General features: G+C 42.4%; 1 protein-coding gene across 3 annotated transcripts in view; it reads left to right on the forward strand.

Moving 5' to 3' along the window:
- Positions 1–919: 919 nt before the first annotated feature.
- CAMKMT (calmodulin-lysine N-methyltransferase) overlaps positions 920–25,875 on the forward strand; it is a 29,658-nt gene continuing 4,702 nt past the window's right edge. The window contains exons 1-8 of one of the 3 annotated variants that reach the window (XM_085857786.1): positions 920–1,150; positions 1,240–1,371; positions 1,490–1,650; positions 10,045–10,109; positions 10,332–10,392; positions 14,052–14,106; positions 19,288–19,351; positions 22,664–22,730. In XM_085857786.1, coding sequence (XP_085713912.1) covers positions 1,294–1,371; positions 1,490–1,650; positions 10,045–10,109; positions 10,332–10,392; positions 14,052–14,106; positions 19,288–19,351; positions 22,664–22,730 — 551 coding nt within the window. In that variant the 5' untranslated portion in view covers positions 920–1,150; positions 1,240–1,293. Of the gene's footprint in view, positions 1,372–1,489; positions 1,651–10,044; positions 10,110–10,331; positions 10,393–14,051; positions 14,107–19,287; positions 19,352–22,663; positions 22,731–25,875 lie in introns of all 3 variants that reach the window. The other 2 variants (XM_085857788.1, XM_085857787.1) reach the window with 2 other exon arrangements.

Here is a 25,875-nt window from a genome sequence, read left to right on the forward strand (position 1 = left end):
TGTCCGTCCGGTGGGCGACGTGCCGCGATTCGAGTTACGTGGCCGTCAGCACGCCGGCGGGCGCGAATACCGCAACAATATATATATATATATATATATATATATATATATATATATATATATATATATATATATATATATATATATATATATATATATATATATATATATATATATATATATATATATATATATATATATATATATATATATATATATATATATATATATATATATATATATATATATATATATATATATATATATATATATATATATATATATATAAGCCTGGTGTTGGCGCAGTGGTTCGGGCAGTGGCTTGGGATCCAAAAGGTTCTGAGTTCAAGCCCCGTCGGCCGCTGAATTAATACACCAGGGGGTTGACTCAGCCCGTCATCCTTCCGAGGTCGGCGAAATGAGTACCAGTATACTGGGCCGGCGTATACCCCGGTTAAAATAGGTGTACCATATCCCTGTGTCGGAAGAGGCGACCAGGGTTGCGTCAGGAAGGGCATCCGGCGTAAAACCTGCGCCAAATCACTATGCGGATCATACGGATGATCCGCTGTGGCGACCCCAAACGGGAGCAGCCGAAAGAAGAAGATAGATATAGATATAGATATATATATATATATATATATATATATATATATATATATATGTCCAAAGGGTGGGATGACTCATTCCCACCAATCTGCAACACATACGTCACGTGATCACAAGTCTATCATTCACCGCTCAAACGAGTCGTTTTACTAAGAACTCATCTTCCTTTCAATGTTAAATAAAATAAAGTTTAAACTGAATTATATGTATATATATATTATATACATGTATAACTGCAATGAAAAAAAAAAAAGGGAATGAAACATTGAAACATTGCCGAGGAAGGAGAGTAAAAGGGAAGTGGAGAGAAGTGTATTTCCGGCATTGCTTTTGCAATGTTTCACTTCAATCGTCACTTTTCCGTTTTATTCTTCCATATAATTTAACTTGATCTGATTGTTGTTGTGGTTGTTGTGGTTGTTGTTGTTATTGTTGTTATTGTTGTTATTGTTGTTATTGTTGTTATTGTTATTGTTGTGGTTGTTTTTTTTAATCTCGAAGGCGTTCTGTGAGTGTGCTGCTGCTTTGCGTTTATATTCAAGTAAGATTTACGTTGTAAAGGAGTCGACATTGGAGAAATGTTTTTAAACACATATGAAGTAATTAACAGTGGTCGTGGTTTCATCGCAGCGCCTGGTTTAAGGAGACGTCCGGGTTTACAGAATTCTCAGGGTGTTGTCCGACATGGAAACAGGGGAAGACGAAGCGTCCAAGCGAACTCGTGCCAGGCTGGCTGCGAAGCGCTGGAACATACTGAGGCTGGTAAACAGTGGTTACATTTTAACCTCGTTCACCAATCTTAAACCCTTATTGTAATTTGGTGACAAGTAGCGACACGTGACCTAAACGCATCCACTGTTGCTCCTGCTGGTTTGCCTAGGCTCTACAACGTGGGAAGCTGCCTCAATCCGGAGAGGAGTCGGCGTCAGTGCGGAGCTTCGCCGCTTTCGGCGTGTTCTGGGTGCTGCCTGCAGGAGAACCGGGCGGATCGTGGTGGATTTACCGCAGCTCGCTGTGCACTGAGGCTGCAGTGCTGGTCAAGTCAGTTTGAGCTATCGGGAGCTTGGTGGTGATCGTATGGCGGCTTAGCTGCCGGGGTAGCTATCATTTCTTGAAGCGTAACTGTGTCGCTGATGCAGTGCCCCTCTACCGGTACACACACTGGAACTGGTACTCATTTCGCCGACCTCGGAAGGATGACGGGCTGAGTGAACCCCCTGGTGTATTAATTCAGCGGCCGACGGGGCTTGAACTCAGGACCCTAGGATCCCAAGCCACCACCCTTACCACTGAGCCAACACCAGGCTGCATCAGGAACTTGTTCACTACTTGGTGGACAATCGTATTCTGGAGTACAGGGGAGTACGAGGGTAGCACACTCACCTTTGACCCATCTCTTCTGGGTTCGATTCCCGACGAAACTTTAAAATGTCGTACATTGCTGCTGTGCGAGACGTAGCCTCACAAAGTGTTCCACACTTCGGAAGGACTTTAAGCCGGCTGTCCTGTCTGCTGGTATTAGTTACTTGTGGATGTTTGATCTCTTTGGATGCTTTCGCAAAGAGTTAAGGGACTGAGCAGAGTACAGATTACTGCACAAGTCGCCTCCAATAGAACGTCAGACCTACCCAGTCGATTCCTGAACGGCTCAATCCCAAAGCCTTCCCCAATGGACCCACAAGAAGGTGGGGAATAATTGGGGCAGTTATTTAAATAGAGTGGTTCAAGCTTGTGACCCGATTTAAAAGGCAGACAAGACGGCAGCCTTGTTACCCAAAATGCTCGACCCACTCACCAGAGTAATGCAGCGTAATGTCGGTGCGTGACGTCACCCATCAGGTCTACCTTTCAAGGGGGTACCTGGGTTTGATTAAATGCTTTCATGACACGTAGAGTCAACCCCACCTGGTGTTAATTCAACAGAAAGTGGGATTTGAACTCAGGATCCTTGGATCCCAAGCCCACCACCCTAACCATGAAGCCAACACCAGGCATGATGAGATACCCATCTCGGAGAAGGAGAATTGTGAATTAAAATCAAAATGGTGATGGGTTGGTTGTTATCAGGACTCGCTGCTCGGAACATTGGTATTTATAATTTATATGAATGATTTGGACAGCAGGTTAAGAATCTGCTTTACAAAATTGTACATGACACAAAGCTTGGAGATGAAGCAAACAACAGAGAGGGAGCTGATCAAATTGAGGAAAATCTACATGCTTTCATGGATTTGGCAAAATATTTGCAGATGTAGTTGAACATTAAGGAAATGCAAGGTGCTGGGCATTGGTAAGAATAATGAAATTAGGGATCATATGGGACATTTTCACAAAAGCGGGTCAGGTAACGGTAAAGAACAAACTAAAAAAAATCAACTTTCTTTGATATTCTCGAAATAGTGCTTGAACCCCTTATAAGGCCTAGAAAAATGTTCAAATGATGTCAGCAACGCAGGATCACCATAAGGCCTCTGCACTGACTGGGCAATATATGCTTGATAAAAATTCTCGGACAGTCTTTACAGTTACCTGACCCGCTTTTGTGAAAATGTCCCATATAATGCAAGAGGCAGTCTTGGAAGGTGTGATGCAGAAGCAGGATCTGGGGTTGGTAACAGATATGGATGGTAAACAGACAGGACAATGACAGGTGGTTTTGGTAAAGCTAACAGGGTTTTAGGTTGTATTTGTAGTGAGAAAAGTTATAACTCAAAAGAGGTGGTTTTAACACGGTGTATGAATTTAGGGAGGCCTAATTTGGGATATTGTTGGCCACCACATTTGAGGATTCAGCATACGACGACTATATTGATTCTTCAGCTTGACGAGGCAGGACTGCATTCTGTACATTCGAAACCAGAACGGCACCCAGTAGAGTGCATACCTCTGCCAGGCTGAACACTGAACAGTTTACGTTTTGTATCCCACTGATAGGCCGGATCTAGATCCGGACTTGAACCAAAATCGGCTTGTTCTTGTCACCTAACCAACTCGTCCACCAAGTTTTGTCATAACTCATCCACAACTTTTTGAAATATCATGCTATATATTGTTTGTGGCCCCTTCTCTCAATGGTGAAGAATCACTTTCGAGTTTAGAAATGTTTTTTTAAATTCTCGTATTTAGATCTGGATCTTCACCAAAATCGAATCGATTCTTTCTGGTCACACACCCAAACCTGTCCACCAAGTTTCATCCGAATCCGTCGCCAACTTTTTGAGATATCATGTTGTATATTGTTTTTAGCCCTTTCAATGGTGAAGAAACACTTTAAAAATTCTAGTATCAGGATTCGTATCCGTATCTTCACCAAAATCAAATCAATTCATCCTTGTCACACACCCAACCTTTCCACTAAATTTCGTCCGAATCAGTCTTTGACTTTGAGATATCATGTTCACAAACAAACATAAAGACGGACAGACACTGGGGGTGAAAACAGAACCTCCACCCACCTTTTCTGGTGGAGGTAAGGAGATGGTTACAAGCGGGATCTCAGAGATATTTAAGATAAGGGTATAGACAAAATAAGTACAGAAGAGTTTTTCAGCAGAATGGACAGTGACAGGACCAGGGACCATGGTCTTAAAGTAAAGAAGAGAGGAAGGTGGGGGTCTTTCACTCAGAGAGAAGGAAATGCATGCAATAGTCTCACCGGAAAGGTACTGGCAGCAGAAACGGTAGATAGGATGAAATTTAAGGTAGATAGGTACATAGAAGTATCAATAATAGAAGGGTATATTTATTAGCAGGAATCATAGGTCGCTGATGTATGAATTTGGGATTGTAAAGCTGTGTCGTGATTGTTGTTTGTGAGGTTTCGCCAAAAGGTGAATGTGCGGTCTTTTTACCTGCAACATGTTGCAGGTCGACAAGAGCTTCGCGTTGCTGTTGTTGTTGGGGTTGTTGTTGGGGGTCGATTTTTGAAATGTGCACCCATTGGTCAGGCAACTACCAGACAACACCCTCATGTGTCGCTCGATTCCACTCACCATAGCACCTCAACTAAATGATACGGCCGCCATCTTGGTTTTCCGGTGGGCCGAATGGCCGAACACATTCGGCTCATAGGCCTGGTTGGAGGTAAAACATGAGGCCTGGTTTTCTGGTGGGCCTAACACATTAGCACTGCTTAGTATGCACTGTCCGGCTTTGTTGTGTCAGGTTTCCATTGTCTTTGTTCGAGTCGAGTGTTAATCATGATGATTGGCCCCGAAAAATCGAATTGTATGTCAAATCAAAATCATTAGTAACGTTTAATCAAGCCTGTATGCGTCTCCCTAAAATACAGCGGTACGTAATTTTTAAACGGCCTCATATTGGGGTTAAACAATCCGTGACCGTGTGACGAATCGGCTTGTTATGACATGAATGTGTCAAATCCACTGTTTTAGTGCTTTAAATACGCGTTTCCCAATTGGATAGTTACCGCCTTTTTAAAGCCATTTCATTTGCACTTAAAGGTGTCGTCTCGTACCTCAAATGAGCAGCTACAAGTTTGTTTGTTTTTAATGAGAAAAAGGTTTATTACCACAGAGAGCAGGAGGGTGGAAGAGAGGGAGACAGACTGAGACGACACACACAAACGCACACACGACAAAACTGAGGTAACGTATACTGTCGGACCCTGTGCATTTGTGGTTTATAAACTGCAGCCTGCTTCAACATTCGCAGTCCTGTGCTCTGCGTATTCGCGGTTTTCTGCGGGTGAAATAAATAAATAAAAACTTCCACGAGCCGCGCACAGAACACGGTTCCAAAACATATCTTCCACAAGGCACGCTGTAACCGAGCTGTACGCGTCCTGAAGTTCACCTGGATCAGGAGCAACAGTCCCCCCCCCCATAGATCCCCTTGGACCCCTTTCTTTTTTTTAATCCAGTGAACAAACTTTGGTACATCATGGGTGATGAAGGTTGTGGTCATGCTTCATTGAAATCGTGTGTATTGTTTAGGAGAGGAGAGCAAACACCTATTTTAGGGGATAAAATACCCCCCCCCGAAGACCCCATTAATGAGCGCAGATTTTGATGTGGTCAGTACACCTTCATTCGGCATTAGATATGAAGCTCGTGGCCAAATTTCATCAAAATCGTGTGTTTGTTTCAAGCGATAATGACTGACGACGTGTTTGCGGATTGAATGTCTGACTCACTCACTCACCAACGGACTGCTCGATCACATAAGCTCAGCGGATAAAAATTCCAGGTTAGCTAAAAATCATTTTAGGGATGCTGGGGCACATTTTTAATGGTAGTGGTGATTTTTAAGCACTGGGCTTCTATGATTGGTCAACTTAGATTGGCAGTTGCGACACACGGTTTCTATAGTGACGAGAACCCAGTATCTGTGCGATCGGCCGTGTCTACAAGATGGTCATACCAGTGCACATTGCGAATAATCCTCATCATTGTATTAAAAATTATGGTCTCATTATTTACTTTCGTCAGCAAATGGAACTAATTTTTACTTTCAGCTTAGAATCTTTCGTAACTTTTCATCAATCGTATATCCCAGGCAAAAATGCTGCAGTTCGAACTATAGTATATGAGAGGTGTAATCTTATGTACTTTAGTTGGTAATAGAGCCTACAACAGGAAAGGAATTCTATTTTGGTCTGGGATTGAAATACTTTAAAATAAGAACACGTGTCTGAACAAGATATTCTATAAATAAATAAAAATAAAAAATTACATGAAGGGGTTTCCATCTACATTATTATTACCTCCACCACCGAAGGAGAAGGAGGTGATGTTTTCACCCCTTTCTGTCTGTCTGTTTGTGAACAGGATATCTAAAAAGTTGCGGACGGATTCGGACAAAACTTGGTGTACATGTTGGGTGTGTGACAAGGAAGAAGTGATTCGATTAAAGTGAAGATCCAAATCTGGATCCGATAAGTTTTTAAGCGATTCTTCACCACTGAGAAATAGTGCTCAACTGATGTATAGCACGATATCTCAACAAGTTGCGGACAGATTTGGACGAAACTTGGTGGACATGTTGGGTGTGTGGCAAGGACGAATCCTTTCGATTTTGGTGAAGGTTCGAATCCAGATCTGGATACGAGAATTATTTCATCTTGAAAGTGATTCTTCACCATTGAGAGATGGGGCCAAAAAACTATATAGTACTGTACAGCATGATATTTTAAAAATGTAAAGGGCCTGATATGTTTTCCTGGATCAGGTATTACGTGGCGGAGGTATGCGCTCTACCGAATGCCCTTCTAGTTTTTATACACCCGATATATACATCGGGACATATTATGTGATACCGGTCATCCGTCTGTCCGTCCGTCCGTTCCTGTCCGCACTCTAACTCCCAAAGTTTTCAACTTTCACGTTTCATATTTGGTACATAGGTACAGACTGTGGAGACGGTGTGTCGTGACATACGTTCGTCATCTAAAGTGGTTGCCATGGCAACCGGGATGCTGTTTTCCATGTAGTAGCACAATTCTGTATATACCTTCTTGTTCGGGTGTATATTGTGCTCACTTATTATTATTACTATTGTTGTTCATTTTTCGTAATTTTTTTTGCATTCTAAGTCTCAGAGGCGCTTGTATATATAACCCATATAGGAGACATTGGTATACCTGTCACATTAATTAAAAAGGACATATTTAGGCAATTGACAAATATAAATAGTAGAGGGGGGGTATCAACTTTGGATCTCAGCATCATGAGCTATGTGCTCAGATGGGAATGCCAAAACAGGCCAACCCAAAAAGGAAACCAAAATAAAATAAAAACGTTTTGAATTGCATTTGGGAATTTTAAAAACGGTGTTTTTAGTTTTTGACTTTCTACGCTGTTCAAGATTGTGACCGTCGTAATCGTTTGTTTGCAGCACAAGGCTGTGGGGTAACATCGTTGGCTAAGGGCGCAGCTGTGCCGCTGATGCAATGCCCTCTGCTGGTAGGGCAGGAATTTGGAATTTGTTCATGGTGCCGGCGATAGATTACCAACTCTTCGCGAAGGACACCGTGGGATTTTTAATGTCCACCAATGAATCCTGGCAGATGGGATTCCCGTTTAACGGCCATCCGGGGAATGGCACACATATTGATGAATCACCCTGCCTGTGAAACATGGGGATGACAGTTTATAGCTGGGTCTGGATTCAAACCCAGGCTAGACAACGAAGAGGCGAGTGTGCGTACCTATAGGGCATCCTGTTTAGCCCAAGGATTGTGATTAGAACCTGCTATTAGGTGAAATCTTTCCATGATAATTTGTCAGTGTCAGTCTCATCTCATCACCTTAAAGGCCCAGTCACACCTTGACGTTTTAGCCAGGAATGGCAACGTATAATAACGCACGTAAAACGTTGGCGTACGCTGAAGTTTTGAGGTTTTTTTTTTAAGTTTTGGTCGTATTCATAACATGTTGGGCGTATGCATAACGTATTAGTAACGGGCACAGAACGTTTCGTTGTGTTAAAGATAACTTATACCAACGAATGCTTAGCCTGTTGTCGGCGTTCACAACCTATGCCCAACGAAGGTTTAACTTAGTCATAGTGTGCTGCACGTATCGCCGACGAACTCGTGGCGTTCTCTGTTAAAAACCTGCCGCTCGCCGATTTAAATCATAACCGCCTGAAAATTGGAAGTGTCAACATCACAGTCACACCTTGATTTAGCCAGCGTATGCCGACCTATGAAAAATGTGTCTAAAACGCTGGGACACGTCGAATACGGTATGGGTAAGTTGTGTATATGTTAGGAGCACGATGAAAAACAATGAAGTACGCTGGCATATTCCGTGGTATTTGTTAGTGAAACGTCGTGAAATTTCAAGCATGCTGAAAATTGTACGACGTACTCGACGTATGGCTCACAATTTCCGCATACGCTGGCGTAAGTTCTCGGCACGCTCCGCAATCCTTTACATGCGTCAGCCACACGTTGCTTGAAAGTTACTCATAAGTCAAAACACCTCAAGGTAATGTTTAGCATACCCGAGACTTAATTTTTAACCTATGGGTAACGTGCTTTGAACGTATTAGTAGCGTGCTTTGAACCTATGAGTCGCATGCTTTGAACCTATGTGTAACGTATCTCAAACGCACATTGGCGTATCTCAAACGCACATTGGCGTATGCAGACGAATTTGATTGACGTCTTCCTGACGACCACAGAACTTACTGAACGTGTTTCTAACTTACAGCTACCGTATAATGGCGTATTGGCAGCGTTTAGGGGAATTGGTATATACAAATGGGCTTCACAAGAGGAACCCGTCAGTGTTCCTGACTCCATGTTGAGTACATGTCAATGTCACTGGCAGTAGTAGTAGTAGTAGTAGTAGTTGTTCGAGAGAATTTAGTGATGTCGATGTTATTAGTAGTAGTAGTAGTAGTAGTAGTTCGAGAGAATTTAGTGATGTCGATGTTATTAGTAGTAGTTCGAGAGAATTTAGTGATCTCGACGTTGGTAGTAGTAGTAGTAGTTCGAGAGAATTTAGTGATGTCGATGTTGGTAGTAGTAGTAGTAGTAGTTCGAGAGAATTTCGTGATGTCGATGTTATTAGTAGTAGTTCGAGAGAATTTAGTGATGTCGACGTTGGTAGTAGTAGTAGTAGTAGTAGTAGTAGTAGTAGTACTTTCAAGTAACGTGTTGCAAAGTGTGAACAACGTTCGTGTAGTGTGCTTACAAAACGTTACTCATAGGTTAGAAATAAGTTTCGGCTACGCTAATCATTACCTCGACGTGTTTCGACTTATGAGTAACTTACAAGTAACGTGTGTCAACGATCGCATAACGTGCCTACAACTTATGGCCAGCGTAGCGGAACGTGTGAGTCATACGCCAGCATACGTCGTAAAATTTCAAGCATGAAAAAATTTGAGGAAAACCCAAAAGTTCAACGTTTAAAGCCAGCGTACTACCACTTATGGCAGTGTTTTTCAGCGTGGCCTAACATATACAAAACGTACCCATAACGTATTCAATGTGTACCAGTGTTTTACACAAATTTTTGCAAAAATCGGCATAAGCTGGCTAAAACGTCAAGGTGTGACTGGGCCTTAATGCACAAGGAGTTGTGATACACAAGTTGTGTTTAAATTGTTGGTGGGATGGGGATGGGGGTGGGGGAGTAATAAGGGTGTTTGATTTCAAAGATTATTTTGAAATGTTTTCATTTGATACGATGTGAGATTAAGCAAAACTTTGTTGATCATTGCTGTTCTGTAACAAATATTGTAATCACATAACATGCATGAAGTCGTTTACAGAAATACATGTACTGGTATAAACATCAAGATGGGTGAACTGTAAAGCCAACCCACATATAGCCTGCCAACCTCAGATTACCGATTGATATGTGAGACATAAACCATAAAGCCAACCCACATACTGTTTGAGGACATTTTTCTTCTTTTATGGAGCTACAGCACTCATTTGGAGATTTGTGTGTGTTGCAGACTTCCAACCGGCCAGCTACAACTTAATGAAATCTTGCACAGCTTTGACAATACTGGAAACATCTGTAAGTTTCATACCGTTTTTGTTATGGAGGTTTTCATTTGGCTGTTTAAAAAGTGAAAATGAAGTGGCACCCTCCTCCTTCCCCCTGAAAAAAAAAAACTCACAGAAATATGACATTTGTTTGCTCTGTAAGTTGTTTTATTGGGGAATGGAGGAATGAGATGTCATGATATTTTTATGTTGGTGATATTATGGAGATGGTGAAAGTATGATTGTCATGTAGGTGTGTGGCCAGCAGAAGAAGTTATGACTCATTATTTGATCAAACATCGGAATGTGTTCAGGTAAACTTTTGTATCCTATATTTCCCTACGAGCCACCGCCAAAGCCCTCACAGACCCCTAGGGGTCCTCATACTACAGTATGGGAACCACTGCTATTTTATATGTGCTATAAACCCTGACTGTGTGTTGCCTGTCAATATGGAATGATGCAACTCGATTATTGAAGGTTTTACTGTTGAATGTGCTTTCGAAAACAGCTTCGTTTTTCAATCTTTCTTCAAATTGTTTTATTTTACATTTGCTTTTAATTTCGACATTTCATACCTCCTCTTTATTTTTGTAAGGCACTTTGAAATTTCACTTGTAAGAAAATGATTGATTTTAAGTTTATTGATTGATACGTGAGACATTTTAAAAACGTATGAATGTGGTACTCACAAGTCCAACACACCACCAACAAATGTAAAATGAGGTGGAATATTATAAAATGTATACATCATGAAGTATATTTTAAAATTTTCTTACGAATTATATTATAAAACGAGAAGGGCACTCGGTCGAGCGCATACCTGCACCACGTAATGCCTGATGCACGAGAACATATCGGGCCCAATACATTTTTGAAATATCATGCTACACAGTACTATATCGTTTTTGGCCTGATCTCTCAATGGTGAAGAATCACTTTAAAATTAAATAATTCTCGTATCCAGATCTCGATTCAGATCTTCACCAAAATCGAATCGATTCATCCTTTGCCACACACCCAACGTGTCCACCAAGTTTCGTCCAAATCCGTCCGCAAGTTTTTGAGATATCATGCTATGTAATCGGTTTAACAGCATCTCTCAATGGTGAAGAATCACTTAAAAAATCATCAGATCCGGATCCGGACTGCAAGCAGAACCTGGAGTGCATCCGTCGTGCATAATGAATATATGCTTTATATGTTTGATGAAATGGATTGTGAAAGTGCTTTATATGTTTGATGATGTGGATTGTGAAAGTGCTTTATATGTTTGATGATGTGGATTGTGAAAGTGCTTTATATGTTTGATGATGTGGATTGTGAAAGTGCTTTATATGTTTGATGATGTGGATTGTGAAAGTGCTTTATATGTTTGATGATGTGGATTGTGAAAGTGCTTTATATGTTTGATGATGTGGATTGTGAAAGTGCTTTATATGTTTGATGATGTGGATTGTTAAAGTGCTTTATATGTTTGATGATGTGGATTGTGAAAGTGCTTTATATGTTTGATGATGTGGATTGTGAAAGTGCTTTATATGTTTGATGATGTGGATTGTGCTTGTATTTAGCAAGCAGCTAAATACCTCAAGAATGAGTGATCATAATGAGCTCTTTATTTAATACTTTACACCTATAATCATTACCTCCGCCATCAAAGGTGGGCATAGGTTATGTTTTCACCCCTGTCTGTTTGTCGGTCTGAACAGGACATCTCAAAACGTTGTAGACGGATTAGGTCGAAATTTAGTTGATTGCCTGGGTTGTATGACGAGGAAGAATTGACTATTTTGGTGAAGATCCAGAACCGGATACAACAATTTTTTTTGAATGACTTAACTGTTGAGAGATAGGGCCAAAAACTATATATAGCACGATCTCAAAAAGTTGGACGGATTCGGACAAAATTTGGTGGACAGGTTGGGGCGTGTAACGAGGAAGAATTGTTTCGATTTTGGTGAAGATCCGGATCCGGGTATGAGAATTTTTTTAATTTTTCAAGTGATACTTCACCATTGAGAGATGCGGCCACAACCGATGCATACGTATGATATCTCAAAAAGTTGTGGATGAGTTATGACAAAACTAGGTTATAAATTGGTTAGGTGACGAGAACAAGCTGATTCGATTTTGGTTCAGGTCCGGATTCAGATCCCATCTACCAGTGGGATACAAAATGTAAACTGTTCAACCTGGCGGAGGCGTGTGTGCCACTGAATGCCTTTATAGTTTGTAATGTAAATATGTCAAAACACATTTACCCTCTCGTGGGTTGCGAGGAAATGCCAAGAGTCGTAATTTATGATTCTAAGTTGAAGATAAAAACTTTTAAGGGGTGGATCTGGAACTTGTAAACTGAAGTGAAAACACACAGTAATTGTTATATTCTTGTCGCTGCTCCCACGTTGCACATCATGAACAATTGAGCCAATCTGAGTCATCAGCGTATTAAATTAAAATATTCCCTTTTGATATGTTGATCAAATTTGTTTTAGTAACCATTTACATAATATACTGAAAGAGAGGTTGCCATGTTGGCCATCCCAGCCTTCAGCTGCTGCTGATCAGCCCGATCAGCCTATATTTTGTTTCTCAGGTCAGCTTTAATCTCCTACAACATGGTCATTATTTACCTGAACTCGCATCCCCCAGGGGACATTGGCATTGCACCAGCCCTGCTGTTCTGGGCTGGGCTGCTCTGTGGCGCCGGGCTGCGAGGTGGGGTGAGGTTGCTAGAGGGTAACTCTACTTTGCCATCTAATGGCCCTTCTACGTCCATCTCCATTAATGTTGCCGTGACATCCATAAAATGCCCATCCTCCATTGGGCCGAGTTCATCCTCCATAGTGTTTATTATTATTTTTACTCCACGCTTAAAAGAAACAAAAAACGGGGAGATATTGGAATCGGCTCTGTCTATCTGTCTATCTGTCTTTCCATCTCCTAAACAGTTGTGCAGAAATTCACCAAATTTGGTAGTTGTGATCACCACATGGCAAGAATGTGCGAGAGCAGCATCATTTTGTCCCCAACCCCTTTGGGGCCCTTGGGTGGGATCATAAGGTCAGATGCCAAACAATGCAATTACGGGCACATTTGCAAACTCCAGAGCGATAACGCTTTAAAACACAACAGGTTTAATGAATAATAACAGGGATGGGGAAACGGTAAGGAATCGATGAATAGAGATGACATTGTGAAAATCTGCCAGCATGCTTAACTCGACAAAATGATGGTCTCCACACCTAAACGGTAAATGAAACTTCTCACACATGCAGATTATTTCAGGTATCCCAGAGTGGACAAAATAATAGGACAGAAATGGAGGTGGACGTGGGGAGAAGCTTTTCTTGAAGTGCTTATGGCCTCGCAAATGGGGCCTTGTGGCTCGTGCTGCAACTGGAATGCATGGTGCCAACTCGACCTTCAACTCTCTCTTGACTCTCTCTTGACTCTCTCCCGAGGCACCAACTCCTTTCTCTTGACTCTCTCCTTTTACTGACTTGGGCCACTCTGGGTGCCGACTTTTGGCTTGCTTATGTTGCCACCGCCATGTGTCCATTGGGCTTGCTTATAGGGACACCCATTTTGACACAATCACATGAGGTGAGAAATTACAATGGAGAACAATCAAGAATGTTGATTGCAAAGGGGGAAAAAGGCCAAAGAGACAGACATCGGGGCAATGGTGATATTAATGAAGATGGAGGTAGAAGTGCCCCCCCCTCCACCCCCCGCCCTCCTTGTGACCCCAATTTTAATATTACAGTATATGCAACATATTTTAGGCCATCTTTGTGAAGTTTGGTATAGCCCAGTATTTCATGGCCCACCCACAGATTACTTAGCTGGCAAGCCTACTCTTGCTGTACTCCAAATACAATTATAAGCTCACAGCATTTAATTATTTATATTTGAAGTTTTGTCAACATCATCAGTGTAAATGCCTAAATCGCCATTGTTTTCACAGTTCTTTGTCAATCTGTGAATTGGGTGGTGGAAGCACTTGTCTCGCAGGGTTGATGGTATGCTGGCTTTTATTTATTTATTTTCGATCACGAGTCTTCCTGAAATCATATGTTTTTAATTAATAATGCAAACTTAAAAGGAGCTTTGAGAGTTTGTGCTGAATGAAATGTTATGGATGAAATTATTTCATTTCACTTTTCTCAAATGTACAAAATTTGTTTTGTGTCGATCAGTTTCACATGTGACATCAGAACAACCTGGGAACGTGGTGAATTTGTTTATCATTTAGCAGTTGCTACACGAGATAACCATATTCTCAGATGATAGTGCAACCTGGTGACAAGGTATATCCAAGAACACTTACTATTTGCAGTTTTAGGCAGGAATTTGTAATCATTTCATGGTGCAAGTGAAAACTCACCTCCTTTTCATGAAAGACAGTGTGGGATGTTTAACGTCCACCAATGAACAGATGGCTCCAGCTTACACCTCCTTCCGATGGACGGTGCACCCATTGATGCCTCGTCCTGCATGTGAAACACCAGGGTGACAATTTATATCTGCAACAAGTTTCAAACGCAGGCTAGACAGCTTTGAGGTGATTGCACTTACTGCTAAGTGATCCTGTCAACCCACAACCAATATATAATGTAAACAAGAAAAAGAGCAATCAAAGATTGCAGACCCTCGCCAGGACTTCTTTTGTGTGGCATTTGTGTACTGGTGTGTTTATGTAATTAACAAGAGACATAATTAGAACTGCCACTTCATAACTGCTGACAATGATGACCGGGTACCAAGACGTCCCGCTTTGATCGAACACCAGACCCTTACCCATGACGTTTTAAAAAATTATTATTCATTATTCAATTTAATTTGGAATGGGATTAAAATCAATTAAATTCAAATCAAATGGAAGTCCAAATAGGTACAGTCCTGCATTGGAGTAATCAGAAGGAACCCAAACGAGCAAAAAGCAAACACGGAGTCATCAGGAGGAATCTGGCCTGGATAGAATTCAAATTTCAGCTGCTACTCCTCTACCCTCAAACCCATCCAGGCGTAGCCAAGTGAGCCTTATTGGAAAAAAAAAATCAAAAACAACCCAAATCAAAAAAATTAATAATTTTGTCTGCCAGACCATATGTCCGATCAAGTTGAAATTTAAAACACATATTCCCTATCACCACTAGATCATAAATGTGAAGTTTCACTTTGATTGAATAAGTGGTTACAGAGAAAACATTATTTAATATTTTTCTTCAATCCAATATGGCTGCCAAACCATTTGACCTATCAATTGTTCCTGAACAAACTTGTACACCCAAGGCTTAGGGAACATTTGTGTGAAGTTTCCCTTTGATCTGTCCAGTCGTTTTGGAGATGATTTTTATAGGTTTAAGGGTAAATCCAATATGGCTGCCAAACCATGTGACCTATGACATCCTATGTGTGAACATTTAGTTCCTCGTGGATAGCCAGTCATAAGTGTAAAGTTTCCCCTCGATCTGTTGAGCCACTTCAGAGAAGATTTATTTAATTTTTTTTAACAATATGGCTGTCGAATCACGTGACACATGTCAATGTTTTTTTCTGTGGACCATGTTATGCTGAGATGACCCTCTAAAACTTTCATACTGATCAGATGTAGCATTCTATATATGCAATTATGACATAACGAAGGCATCTATGACATCATAAAAACAGACATTCCTCGTGAGGAGTACTTGCCATGTGCCAAGTTTCAATTTTTTCCTTGGTGCAGTTTCAGAGATGGAGGTCCAAAGTTTTTTCCGTTTTTTCAACATGGCTGCCACACCCCGTGACCTATGACTGTACTGTACTGGAATGGGAGATGCTTAGCAGGCAGACACGAAGCGGAGGAACAGTCGAGCCGGGCTGTGTTGCACGAGTGCGAGCGCGGGCGTACTGTGCCCGCGGCTCTCCTTTATTCCGTACGCGGTACACTCACGAGCCGGCCAACTCCAGCATTACTACGACGCCTCAGACGGCGTGCACACCTCATATCCCTCGCCGAACCCCACGGCCACTCCTCCACCATCACGCCCATCATGCATCATCATCATGCCCCTCCCCGTGGGCATGGCTACACCACACTCCTCCCTCCTAAAAGTATGATTATTAAATGATCAGTATTATAAGAAGCATAGACAACATGAAGAACCTCGGTATAATAATCATGCAAATAAAATGAAAACAGCGAAGTATAACAGCACATCACATCATATAATGCGTGAAAGCGAGCTACTGGAGAAGCACAGCAGCATGACTCAGCAAATCCGCCCCCAGGCAGACCTGAAACAGATAAACCTTTCGAGGCCGGACCCCCGCTGTCTGGAACCCGCGGCGCCACCGCCAGACCCAACCGACCTTGGTGGGGGCGCTGAACAGCACCCTTGGCTGGAAGCAACAAACACTCCCCAACCCTCACGCACCATAATCAGTTGAGATTCCACCGCATGGCCAAAACGGCCTTGAGTGCACCCAGAGAGCCACGCCCCAGGCGCCAGGCACGTCTGACCTTGCTGAAAGCAGAGGTGGGGGTAACGCCGACCAGCGCACGAGTCCCGGCTCCGAGTCGATCTCCGAGACCCACACGGCAGTTAGACGGTAGTAATTCCATTTAAACCCCACTTCAACCATAAGCTCGTTATAAATCAATAGGAATAACATTCGAACCATTGCGAATTCATTTTTCCGTACAGCGCGCTTTTTTGATAAAATCCCAGTACAAGACAAAGCAATTACCTGCGGCCTGGGACAGTGGACGGCTAACTCAACCTTTCCATTTGCCACCACCGCCCCTGAAGCCCCTACATCACATTGATCATAATCCAATTCCCATTTAATGATCTCCGCCACATCCACTTTTACACGAGAACTGCTGGCATTTATTTCAACAACGTTAAACTGCATCAATAGAGCAAGGAAAAACACATATGCCATGAACAACAACCCACATCACAAGTCCGCTTCTTGGTTGTCGACTTGATGCTGCGACTCGCGACTCCCTTTAACGCCACGGGCGCACCGCCACCTATTGAAGCTGCCTGAACCACACCGATGCGCATTGCCTCCCGAACCTTGCCACAGCGCGGGAACTCATCGCGAACGAAGCGTGGGAACTCATCGCGAGAGCCGATATGGCTCTCGCCGCTCCTGGAGCGCACATCATCGCCGCAGGCAGCAACGAACGGTGGCTGCCGCTGCATCGACGCGGCCCCCGCCGCCAGCGCCTCGCCCTCGGTATTCGACGAAGGTCTCGAAGAGAGCACTGGCACATCTGGAGGCACGAACCGGAACCCGTTCCGACCCAAAAGGGTCCGGCTCGCCGAGCCCGGCTCCTGCTCCGGCTCGCCGGCATCATCATGCCCCGGCTGCAGGCTGATCTCCAGGTCACTGGGGTCCTGCTGCGGTGCCCCTTCGCTCCCGGTGCGATCGTGCTGCGGTGCCCCTTCGCTCCCGGTGCGACCGTGCTGCGGTGCCCCTTCGCTCCCGGTGCGACCGTGCTGCGGTGCCCCTTCGCTCCCGGTGCGACCGTGCTGCGGTGCGCGCTCTCGTCCCGCACCGCTAGGCGTGCGAGCACCCTGCGGCACTTGAGCCATCGCGCGGACTTGCGCGGTCACCGGTGTCTGCTCGACAGATGAAACAGTCGCGATCGCCGAGTCGAATGTGATGTCGGTCAATGGCTGCTCGCAGACAATGTCAATGGCTGCTCGCAGACCAGAAATAAAATGATCTCTGAACCGTGCCGGATGCTCCTCTGCCGTGAATTTGCACGGCACAGCCGAATGCGATGCGCGGCCAGCACGAGTGGACTCAATTCGACACCCGATCCGTGCCTCGCTTACTTCCCGCCTCATAGGTGTGCACGCCTTCCCGAGGTGTGCACGCCTCATATCCCTCGCCGAACCCCACGGCCACTCCTCCACCATCACGCCCATCATGCATCATCATCATGCCCCTCCCCGTGGGCATGGCTACACCACAATGACGTCATAATTATCATTACATATAAAAGCATTCTGCATGAGTAGTCGCACCAATTGGTGAAAATTTCGTCTCAATCCAACAGGCAGTTGCGGAGAAAAACACAAAAGTTCTGTGCGGCCAAACAAACAGACGGACCCAAACGCAATACCCTCTCCTTTGGCGAGGGTACATTGGACCACATACCTCCACTGTTTATATTCAGATAAACACCTGGTGTATTTCAGCCTGAGATTTGATAGCTATGTAGTTGCACATTTTTCTTTTCACTTTTTGAAAAACAGCATCTGATGAATCGATGAATTTTCATTATGACAACTAATTTGAACTTATTTATTGTTTCAGAATTTCTTCCATCATTACATTTCTGTATTTGTAATACTAGTACACCCACTCCCCATGGGAACGGCAGGAAGGGTCACGTTATTATCCTCTCTGGGGTATATAGATTACAGTTGATCTAGGCCCGGGTCCGTTAGTCTGTGGTGGATACGTTAAGCAAAGAATGCTTCAAGGATGTTGGGATTCCCCCAGATTTCTTTCAGTTTAGTGTTAAACAGCAGAAGCCACTGTTTGGAAAGGTAATCAATATGTGTTTGTGGTTTACAAATTTTTTTTACTTCTGGTAGGGGTGCCCCATGATAAACTATTTATACATGTTAACACGGCGTTTGTCCAAGAAGGAAAAAAAACCCTTGGGGAGGGGGGGATATTATTCACATTAATGTTGTTTTGTAATGACATTAATATAATGCTATTATCATTAGTGTTGTTATTACCTTTGTTATTAGAAGCGGCCGAGGAAAAATCCCACGATTAGCTATCGTAACACGGATTTTTCCCAAGGCGGAAAACCCCCTTGGGGGGGTGGGGGGGCAAATTAAGTTGCTACAACTTCTGTCGTGTGACCCTTAGTCATCCTGTCAGGTTTGGTTGAAATTTGATAAGTCACAACCAAATGTATGGCAGTCAAAAAAACAGACAGACAGACACCAAATTGTGTATTTTAGTGTGAAATCCTAGTTTCTTAGAAATGCAGCTCAACAGCTCCAATTGTAAATTTGTGTCTGGTTGTGTTTAGAGGGTTAAAATCAGAGAACATTGAAGTTGTATCATTTACTGTTTATTTGTACTCTTCATTTTTGCATCAAGTACATGATGGACAAATCATGCTCCTTGTTTATTGGTTGATAATTTATTTAATCTGTTCGTCCTTGTTCTATCAGCTGGCTGTATCCTCTGAAGCAAAGCAAGTTTTACTGACTGATGGAAATGAAAGGGCAGTTGCAAGTATCCTTTACAGTCTTTTCTTGATTGAACTGACAGAAACATGGGTTAAAATCAGTTGACAAGTAAAATTGTAAATTTTTTGCCTTGTCTCCACTGTTGTGTTCTAATCTACAGGGTGATCCAGAATGAAGTCCCTATTTTATAAATGGAAATACCACATCGTTAATGTCCTGTATCTTTTGGCGTACAAGTCGATACTTGTTTTCCCCCCTGGAAGTCCGGGTCTCGACTCGTATTCAGAATCGATTTATCTATGTTTTAAGACCTTGAATTGCATAAATGAAAAAACTAATTGCAAAGTGTGATATTTTGTGAAATAAATTGTATGATTGTTAATTTAAAACATCCAACTGCAAGTTTCCACTTAACGTCATGGAAGGTTCCAGAAATTGTAGTGTTAAGCAAAACGACATTAGACAGATGAGATATTCCAACATACGTAACTTAAAATTTCAGCATCTCGTTGATGCGAAAGCCGAAGAAACTCCTCTGGCAAATACATTGTGGATTTGTTGGCATCAACCTTTTCTTTATCCAGAACAGTATTTCTTTTTTCAATGGAAAATGCTGTCGAATGATTAAAAAAATGTGCTCAGAATGCAGATGCTTTTGTTGAAACTTGATATTTACTAATTAAAATGGCAATAAATAGCCTTTTCATAGAAAAAAAACATTTTGGTGTTTTATTTACATTAACAACGTGGTATTTGTACATTTAAAAAGCAGATAAATTATGTATCACCCTGTAGTTTAGACCAGATTTTTTGTTGTCTCGACTTACTATAAATCACACGCAAGCCATTCTGAAGCTGTAAAATTGTTCCTCCAAACCTTTTGGATCATACTATTTCATGTTTCTTTTCAATGGGAAACATGAGATGGCAATTTAATTTACTCTAATGTGAGGTCAATTTGAGCTTGACCTAGTTCAGAATTTAATAGTTACATAATCATCACTCCTTTTTGGTATCAAGTTAAATGTGTTGCTCAAAGGCACATTTACAGTGCCAATAGAAAGTCTACACCCCCTTTCAAATTTTCACCTTTTGTTGCCTTATATCCTGGAATCAAATTGCATTAAATCAGACTTTTTTCACATCGTAACCCGCAACTTCCAAGTGAAAAACAAATTCTACAAATTTCAGGAAATTAATTAAAAATACAAAACTACAATATCTTGGTTGGATAAGTGTCCATCCCCCTTATAATAGCAATTGTAAATTAGCTCAGGTGTGACCAATTACCTTCAAAATCACACACCAAGTTAATTGGCCACCACCTGTGTTAAATTGTAGGGATTCTGAATATTACCTCCACCAGCGAAGGTGAAGGAAGTCATGTTTTCACCCCTGTGTGTCTGTTTGTTTGTTTGCAGGATGTCTCAAAAAGTTGGTGGGCAGGTTTGGTGTGTGACAAGGACAAACTGATTAGATTTTGGTGAAGATCCAGATCCGACTACGAGAATTTTTAAAGTGATTCTTCACCATTGACAGATGGGGCCAAAATGATTTTATTTATATATATTTACATGTGTGTATATATATTTATATATATTTACATGTGTGTATATATATATATATATATATATATATATATATATATATATCACGATATCTCAAAAAGTTGTGGACACATTCGGATGAAACTTGGTGGACAGGTTGGGTGTGTGACCACGATGAATCGATTTGATTTTGCGGAAGATCCAAATCCGAATCTGGATACAAGAATTACGTAATTTTTGAATCAATTCTTCACCATTGAGAGGTGGGGCCAAAAATGATATATAGCATGATATTTCAAAAATGTATTGGGCCCGATGTTCTTGTGGATCAGGCATTATGTGGCACAGGTATGCACTCGACTGAGTGCCCTTCTAATTTCAGAATAAAATCAGCTGTTCCTGTAGGTTTCCTCTGCTGGGTAGTGCATTTCACAGCAAAGACTCAACCATGAGCACCAAGAACTTTCAAAAGACCTCCAGGATAAAGCTGTGAAAAGGCAAAGATCAGGGGATGGGTATAAAAACATTTCAAAAGCCTTGAATATCCCTTGGAGCACAGTCAAGATAATCACTAAGAAGTGGAAGGCCTGTGGTACCACCATGACCCTGATTAGATCAGGCCATCCCTCTAAACTGGATGACCAAGCAAGAAGATTGATCAGAGAGGCCACCAAGAGGCCAGTGGCAACGTTGAAAGAGCTACATGCCTTTATGACAGACTGGTCACTGTGTGCATGTGACAATATCCCAAGCACTCCACAAGTCTGGCCTCTACGGTAGGGTGACCAGAAGGAAGCCATGACTCAAAAAATGCCACCTCGAGTCCTGTTTGAGTTATGCAAAAAAAAAAACACTCCGGAGATTCTGAAGACATGTGGCAAAAAGTTTTGTGGTCTGACGAAACCAAGATGGAACTTTTTGGCCTAAATGCAAAATGTTACGTTTGGCGCAAACCCAACACAGCACATCACCCAAAGAACACCATCCCCACTGTGAAGCAAGGTGGTGGCAGCATCATGTTATGGGGATGTTTCTCATCAGCAGGGACTGGGTTACTTGTTAGGATAGAAGGGAAAATGGATGGAGCAAAATACAGAAAAATCCGAGTGAAAACCTGCTGCCCTCTGCAAGAAAGCTGAAATTGGGATGGAAGTTCATCTTTCAGCATGATAACGACCGAAAACACGAAACACAAACACACAGCTACATTGGAATGGCTAAGGAACAAAAATATAAATGTCCTTGAGTGGCCGAGTCGGAGCCCCGACCTAAATCCAATCAAAAATCTGTGGCATGACTTGAAGATTGCTGTCCATCAATGTTCCCCACACAAATTGACTGAGCTTGAACAATTTTGTGCTGAAGAATGGACAAATACTACCCAATCAAGATGTGTAAAGTTGGTAGAGATCTATCCCAACAGACTCACAGCTGTAATTGCTGTCAAAGAAGCTTCAACCAAGTATTAACTCAGGTGGATGGACACTTATCCAACCAAGATATTCTAGTTTTGTATTTTTGATTAATTTTCTGAAAGTTGTAAAATTTGTTTTTCACTTGGAAGTTGTGGGTTACGATGTGTAAATAAAGGTGGAAAAAGTCTGATTTGATGCAACTTAATTCCAGGATATAAGGCAACAGAAGGTGAAAATTTTGAAATGGGGTGTAGATGTTCTCTCAGCACTGTATATTTGTCACCTGGTGTGACATTTGCATCTCTTGCTGTTGCACAGGATGGCACTAACTATTATGTTGCACAATCATTTATTTGTATCCATTGGATAAGGTTTGCCTGACAGATTGGTGGGCAGACATCAACGAGATGCTGAAGCGTAATCGGATGGCTGGCTTCCTGCATAATGAAGGCACGTCATGCCGGTAAAACTGTTCAAAGCTTGCATATCCTTCACACTTATACAATCATATGTCTAACTTTTTATTTTATACAGTTGGAGGTTCATGGAAGATCAGAACAGGGAGCAATAGATTGACAGACAAAATGGGGCATTTTGGGAGGATAGCAACAAACAGTTGCACCACACAACAAGGAGAGGGATTGCAGAATAAGGGTGGGAACAGTATCTCAGCGGGTGTAATAAAGCTCGGTAGTGTAAATGGGAGAGCCATTGAGGTGGTCGTGGTTCAAGGGGAACTCAAATGCTCAGACCACCTCAATGCTAATTTATCTCTTGAAACCCTTCAAAATAGATGTCTTTTTCCAATTTCTGAATTATAAAGTCGGTAAATTTGTGATTAAAAGTCTAAATCTTCTTCTTCAGATTAGCCATGAAGGAAGTGGACCGTCACATCCGTACTGTGTACGGGTTACATCGTGGAACCGTTTAACTGAAACGGTGAATAATTTTCGATTTTCCACAAATATCGTCCTTGGTGCTTTGACCCCAAAGTTGACAGCTGGTTCTTCTGCTTAATCGTGGGGATGGCATCCTCTCTCAACATGGCGGATAACCGCAAGATCTAGCCATCTCTGTTGTTTCATAACAGTGCTCTGTTTCAAAACTTTCAGGGTCCCCCGCATCCCCATTCCTCTTTCACCTCCCACACTACTCCCCACTCCACAATCCATCAACCATCATCCCCACAATACCTACCCCCACCCACCCCGCCTCCACAATCACCCCACAATACCCACAACCACCTCTCACCCCCACCCAATATCACACTCCCCTCCACTGGGGCAGGACCTTGACATGGCACGACACCACACCCCAACGTCGATGCGTCCATGGTGCTTTTATAGTAATACAAACTGAGATGGTTTCATGCTACACCAATGGCCAAAAGACCCAAAGTTTGCCAGAAATTGGACGAGGTTTGTCCGAAATATCCGAGTGTGGATCGGGCCTAAAAATGGTTGCTATTGTGCTTGGAACATTTTACAGAGCACTGTTATGAAACAACAGAGATGGCTAGATCTTGCGGTTATCCGCCATGTTAAGAGAGGATGCCATCCCAACGATTAAGCGGAAGAACCAGCCGTCGATTGAAACTGCAACAGCATCTTTACCTAGCTACCAGCACATGCACACTGGCAATTTGAGCGGGGAATCAAACACCTGTTGCCATTGCCAACAGTTACCACAAGATCACTGGAAAAATAATTATCTATTAAATTATCAATACAAATTTCTACAAATCAAATGAACCACCATCTATTTATATTGGAGAGAAAGTATGGATGCATCACCGTCTACTCCTCCGAGAGGAGTGACTGACGACGCTAGAACTTTCAGGGTCCCCCCCCACCCCCCTTTCACCTCCCACACTACACCCCCCTCCACAATCCATCAACCATCATCCCCACAATACCTACCACCATCCCATCCACCTCCACCATCACCCCACAATACCCACAACTACCCCACACCGCCCCCCTCCACTGGGGCAGGACCTCGACACGGCACAACACCACACCCCAGCACGAGCACAGCACAAACACATAAAGCATAGCATCACTGCACAAATTCGACATGACTACAGACACAAATGGCGTTCGGGAAAGTATGAATTTGGACGATCTCATAACATACAAGACAACTGGTCAGCCTGCGACAGGACAAAGCTTTGGTCGTCTATTTTGTTTGCGGTGTCAGAGTGTGCCTGGGCGGTGTTGGCTTTCGGGCGATGACAGGTATTTTTACTGAAGTAACGTAAATGGTTTATCAATTAATACAAAATCCCTTATAAACTATCAATTGAATGAAAAAATCAATCCCTACCGAGCTGAAGTGATCATGCGACCAACATTTTCATCTTCATGAACACTTCTGCCTTCTTCCTCTGAATCACTTGCACAAAGCTCGAAACGATACAGCTCCACAATTCCCCCGAAAGCATTTCCATCACTAATTTTGTCTCCAATATGGCATCACTAATTTTGCCTTCAAAACACTTTGTGATTGGCAAAAATATTTCCAATTTTTTTTTCCTTCAAATTAGACCATGATTAATGATTTTCAGGAAAAAAAAATACGTTTGGGTTCCCCTTTGAATCAAGGGTCAAGACAACTGACTTGGGAAGATAATTCCACAGGTGAGAAAAGAGGGATATGGAAGAATGGAGATGAGCATTTCTTTTTCGACTTGGGGAGCGTAACAAGGAAAAGGCTCTTGGCATAACATGTACAACCTAGAGAGGGAGGAAGGACTGAAGTAGGAAAAAAAAATAATTGCAAGACCACAAAACCTGCCATGGTAAGTCAGTTCCAATGACATGGCAGGAGATTCCAATGACATTGTGGCCCTTGGATTCTTTGGCATCAAAGGGAGGGGCCAAGATAGGAAGCAACAGCACCATCCCACAGTAAGTAACTTATTCTTATGAAATTCCAAAGGCTTTACTCACCATCATATGCTGAGGACTCCAGAGGTAGGACTTGGACCTGCAGAAGATTCAGAGGTGGTGGATGGCTTGGAGATATGATCTCTCCAAGACAGGATGGAGCTCATATTGAGGCTTCAGAAACTGTACCATGTGCACAGCCTAACCACAGAAGTTAATTGGAGGATTTGTCTGTTGGTCCGATGGAAATACAAAGTGAGAATTCATGTCTTTCTTGAATGAAAGATATGTTCCAGGTAGATGACCAGTTGCATATTTTCACCAGATTGGTAAAGAGGGACACTTCCACAGCCTACCTGGGGAGGGTTATGGAACTATCCTGCACAGAGTATACAGTAAACCCTTAATATAGTGGGTGTTAGGTTCCTGGAAAATGCCATGTATTTAAAACCAAGGGCCTATGGGAAAATGGGGGTGAGGTACCTGGGCTTCAGAAAAATATAGAGGAAGGAGTTCAGAGAATTCATACAGATATAGAGGAAGTTCATAGAAATAGAGCCAAAAATAAACGTCACAGTTGAAACTGGAGAGTTCATCTAACACAATACCCTGTGCAGTGTTACACAAGGATACACATGAAATGAGACGCAGGAGGTAATTCAGCCCATCATCCCTACGCTACAACACCAGACCAATTTTATTCATTAAAACGATGCAATT

This window comes from Eptatretus burgeri, chromosome 15, assembly GCF_056783735.1.
Source record: "Eptatretus burgeri isolate ZD-2024b chromosome 15, Ebu_testis_v1, whole genome shotgun sequence".
NCBI classification, from domain to species: Eukaryota; Metazoa; Chordata; class Myxini; order Myxiniformes; family Myxinidae; genus Eptatretus; species Eptatretus burgeri.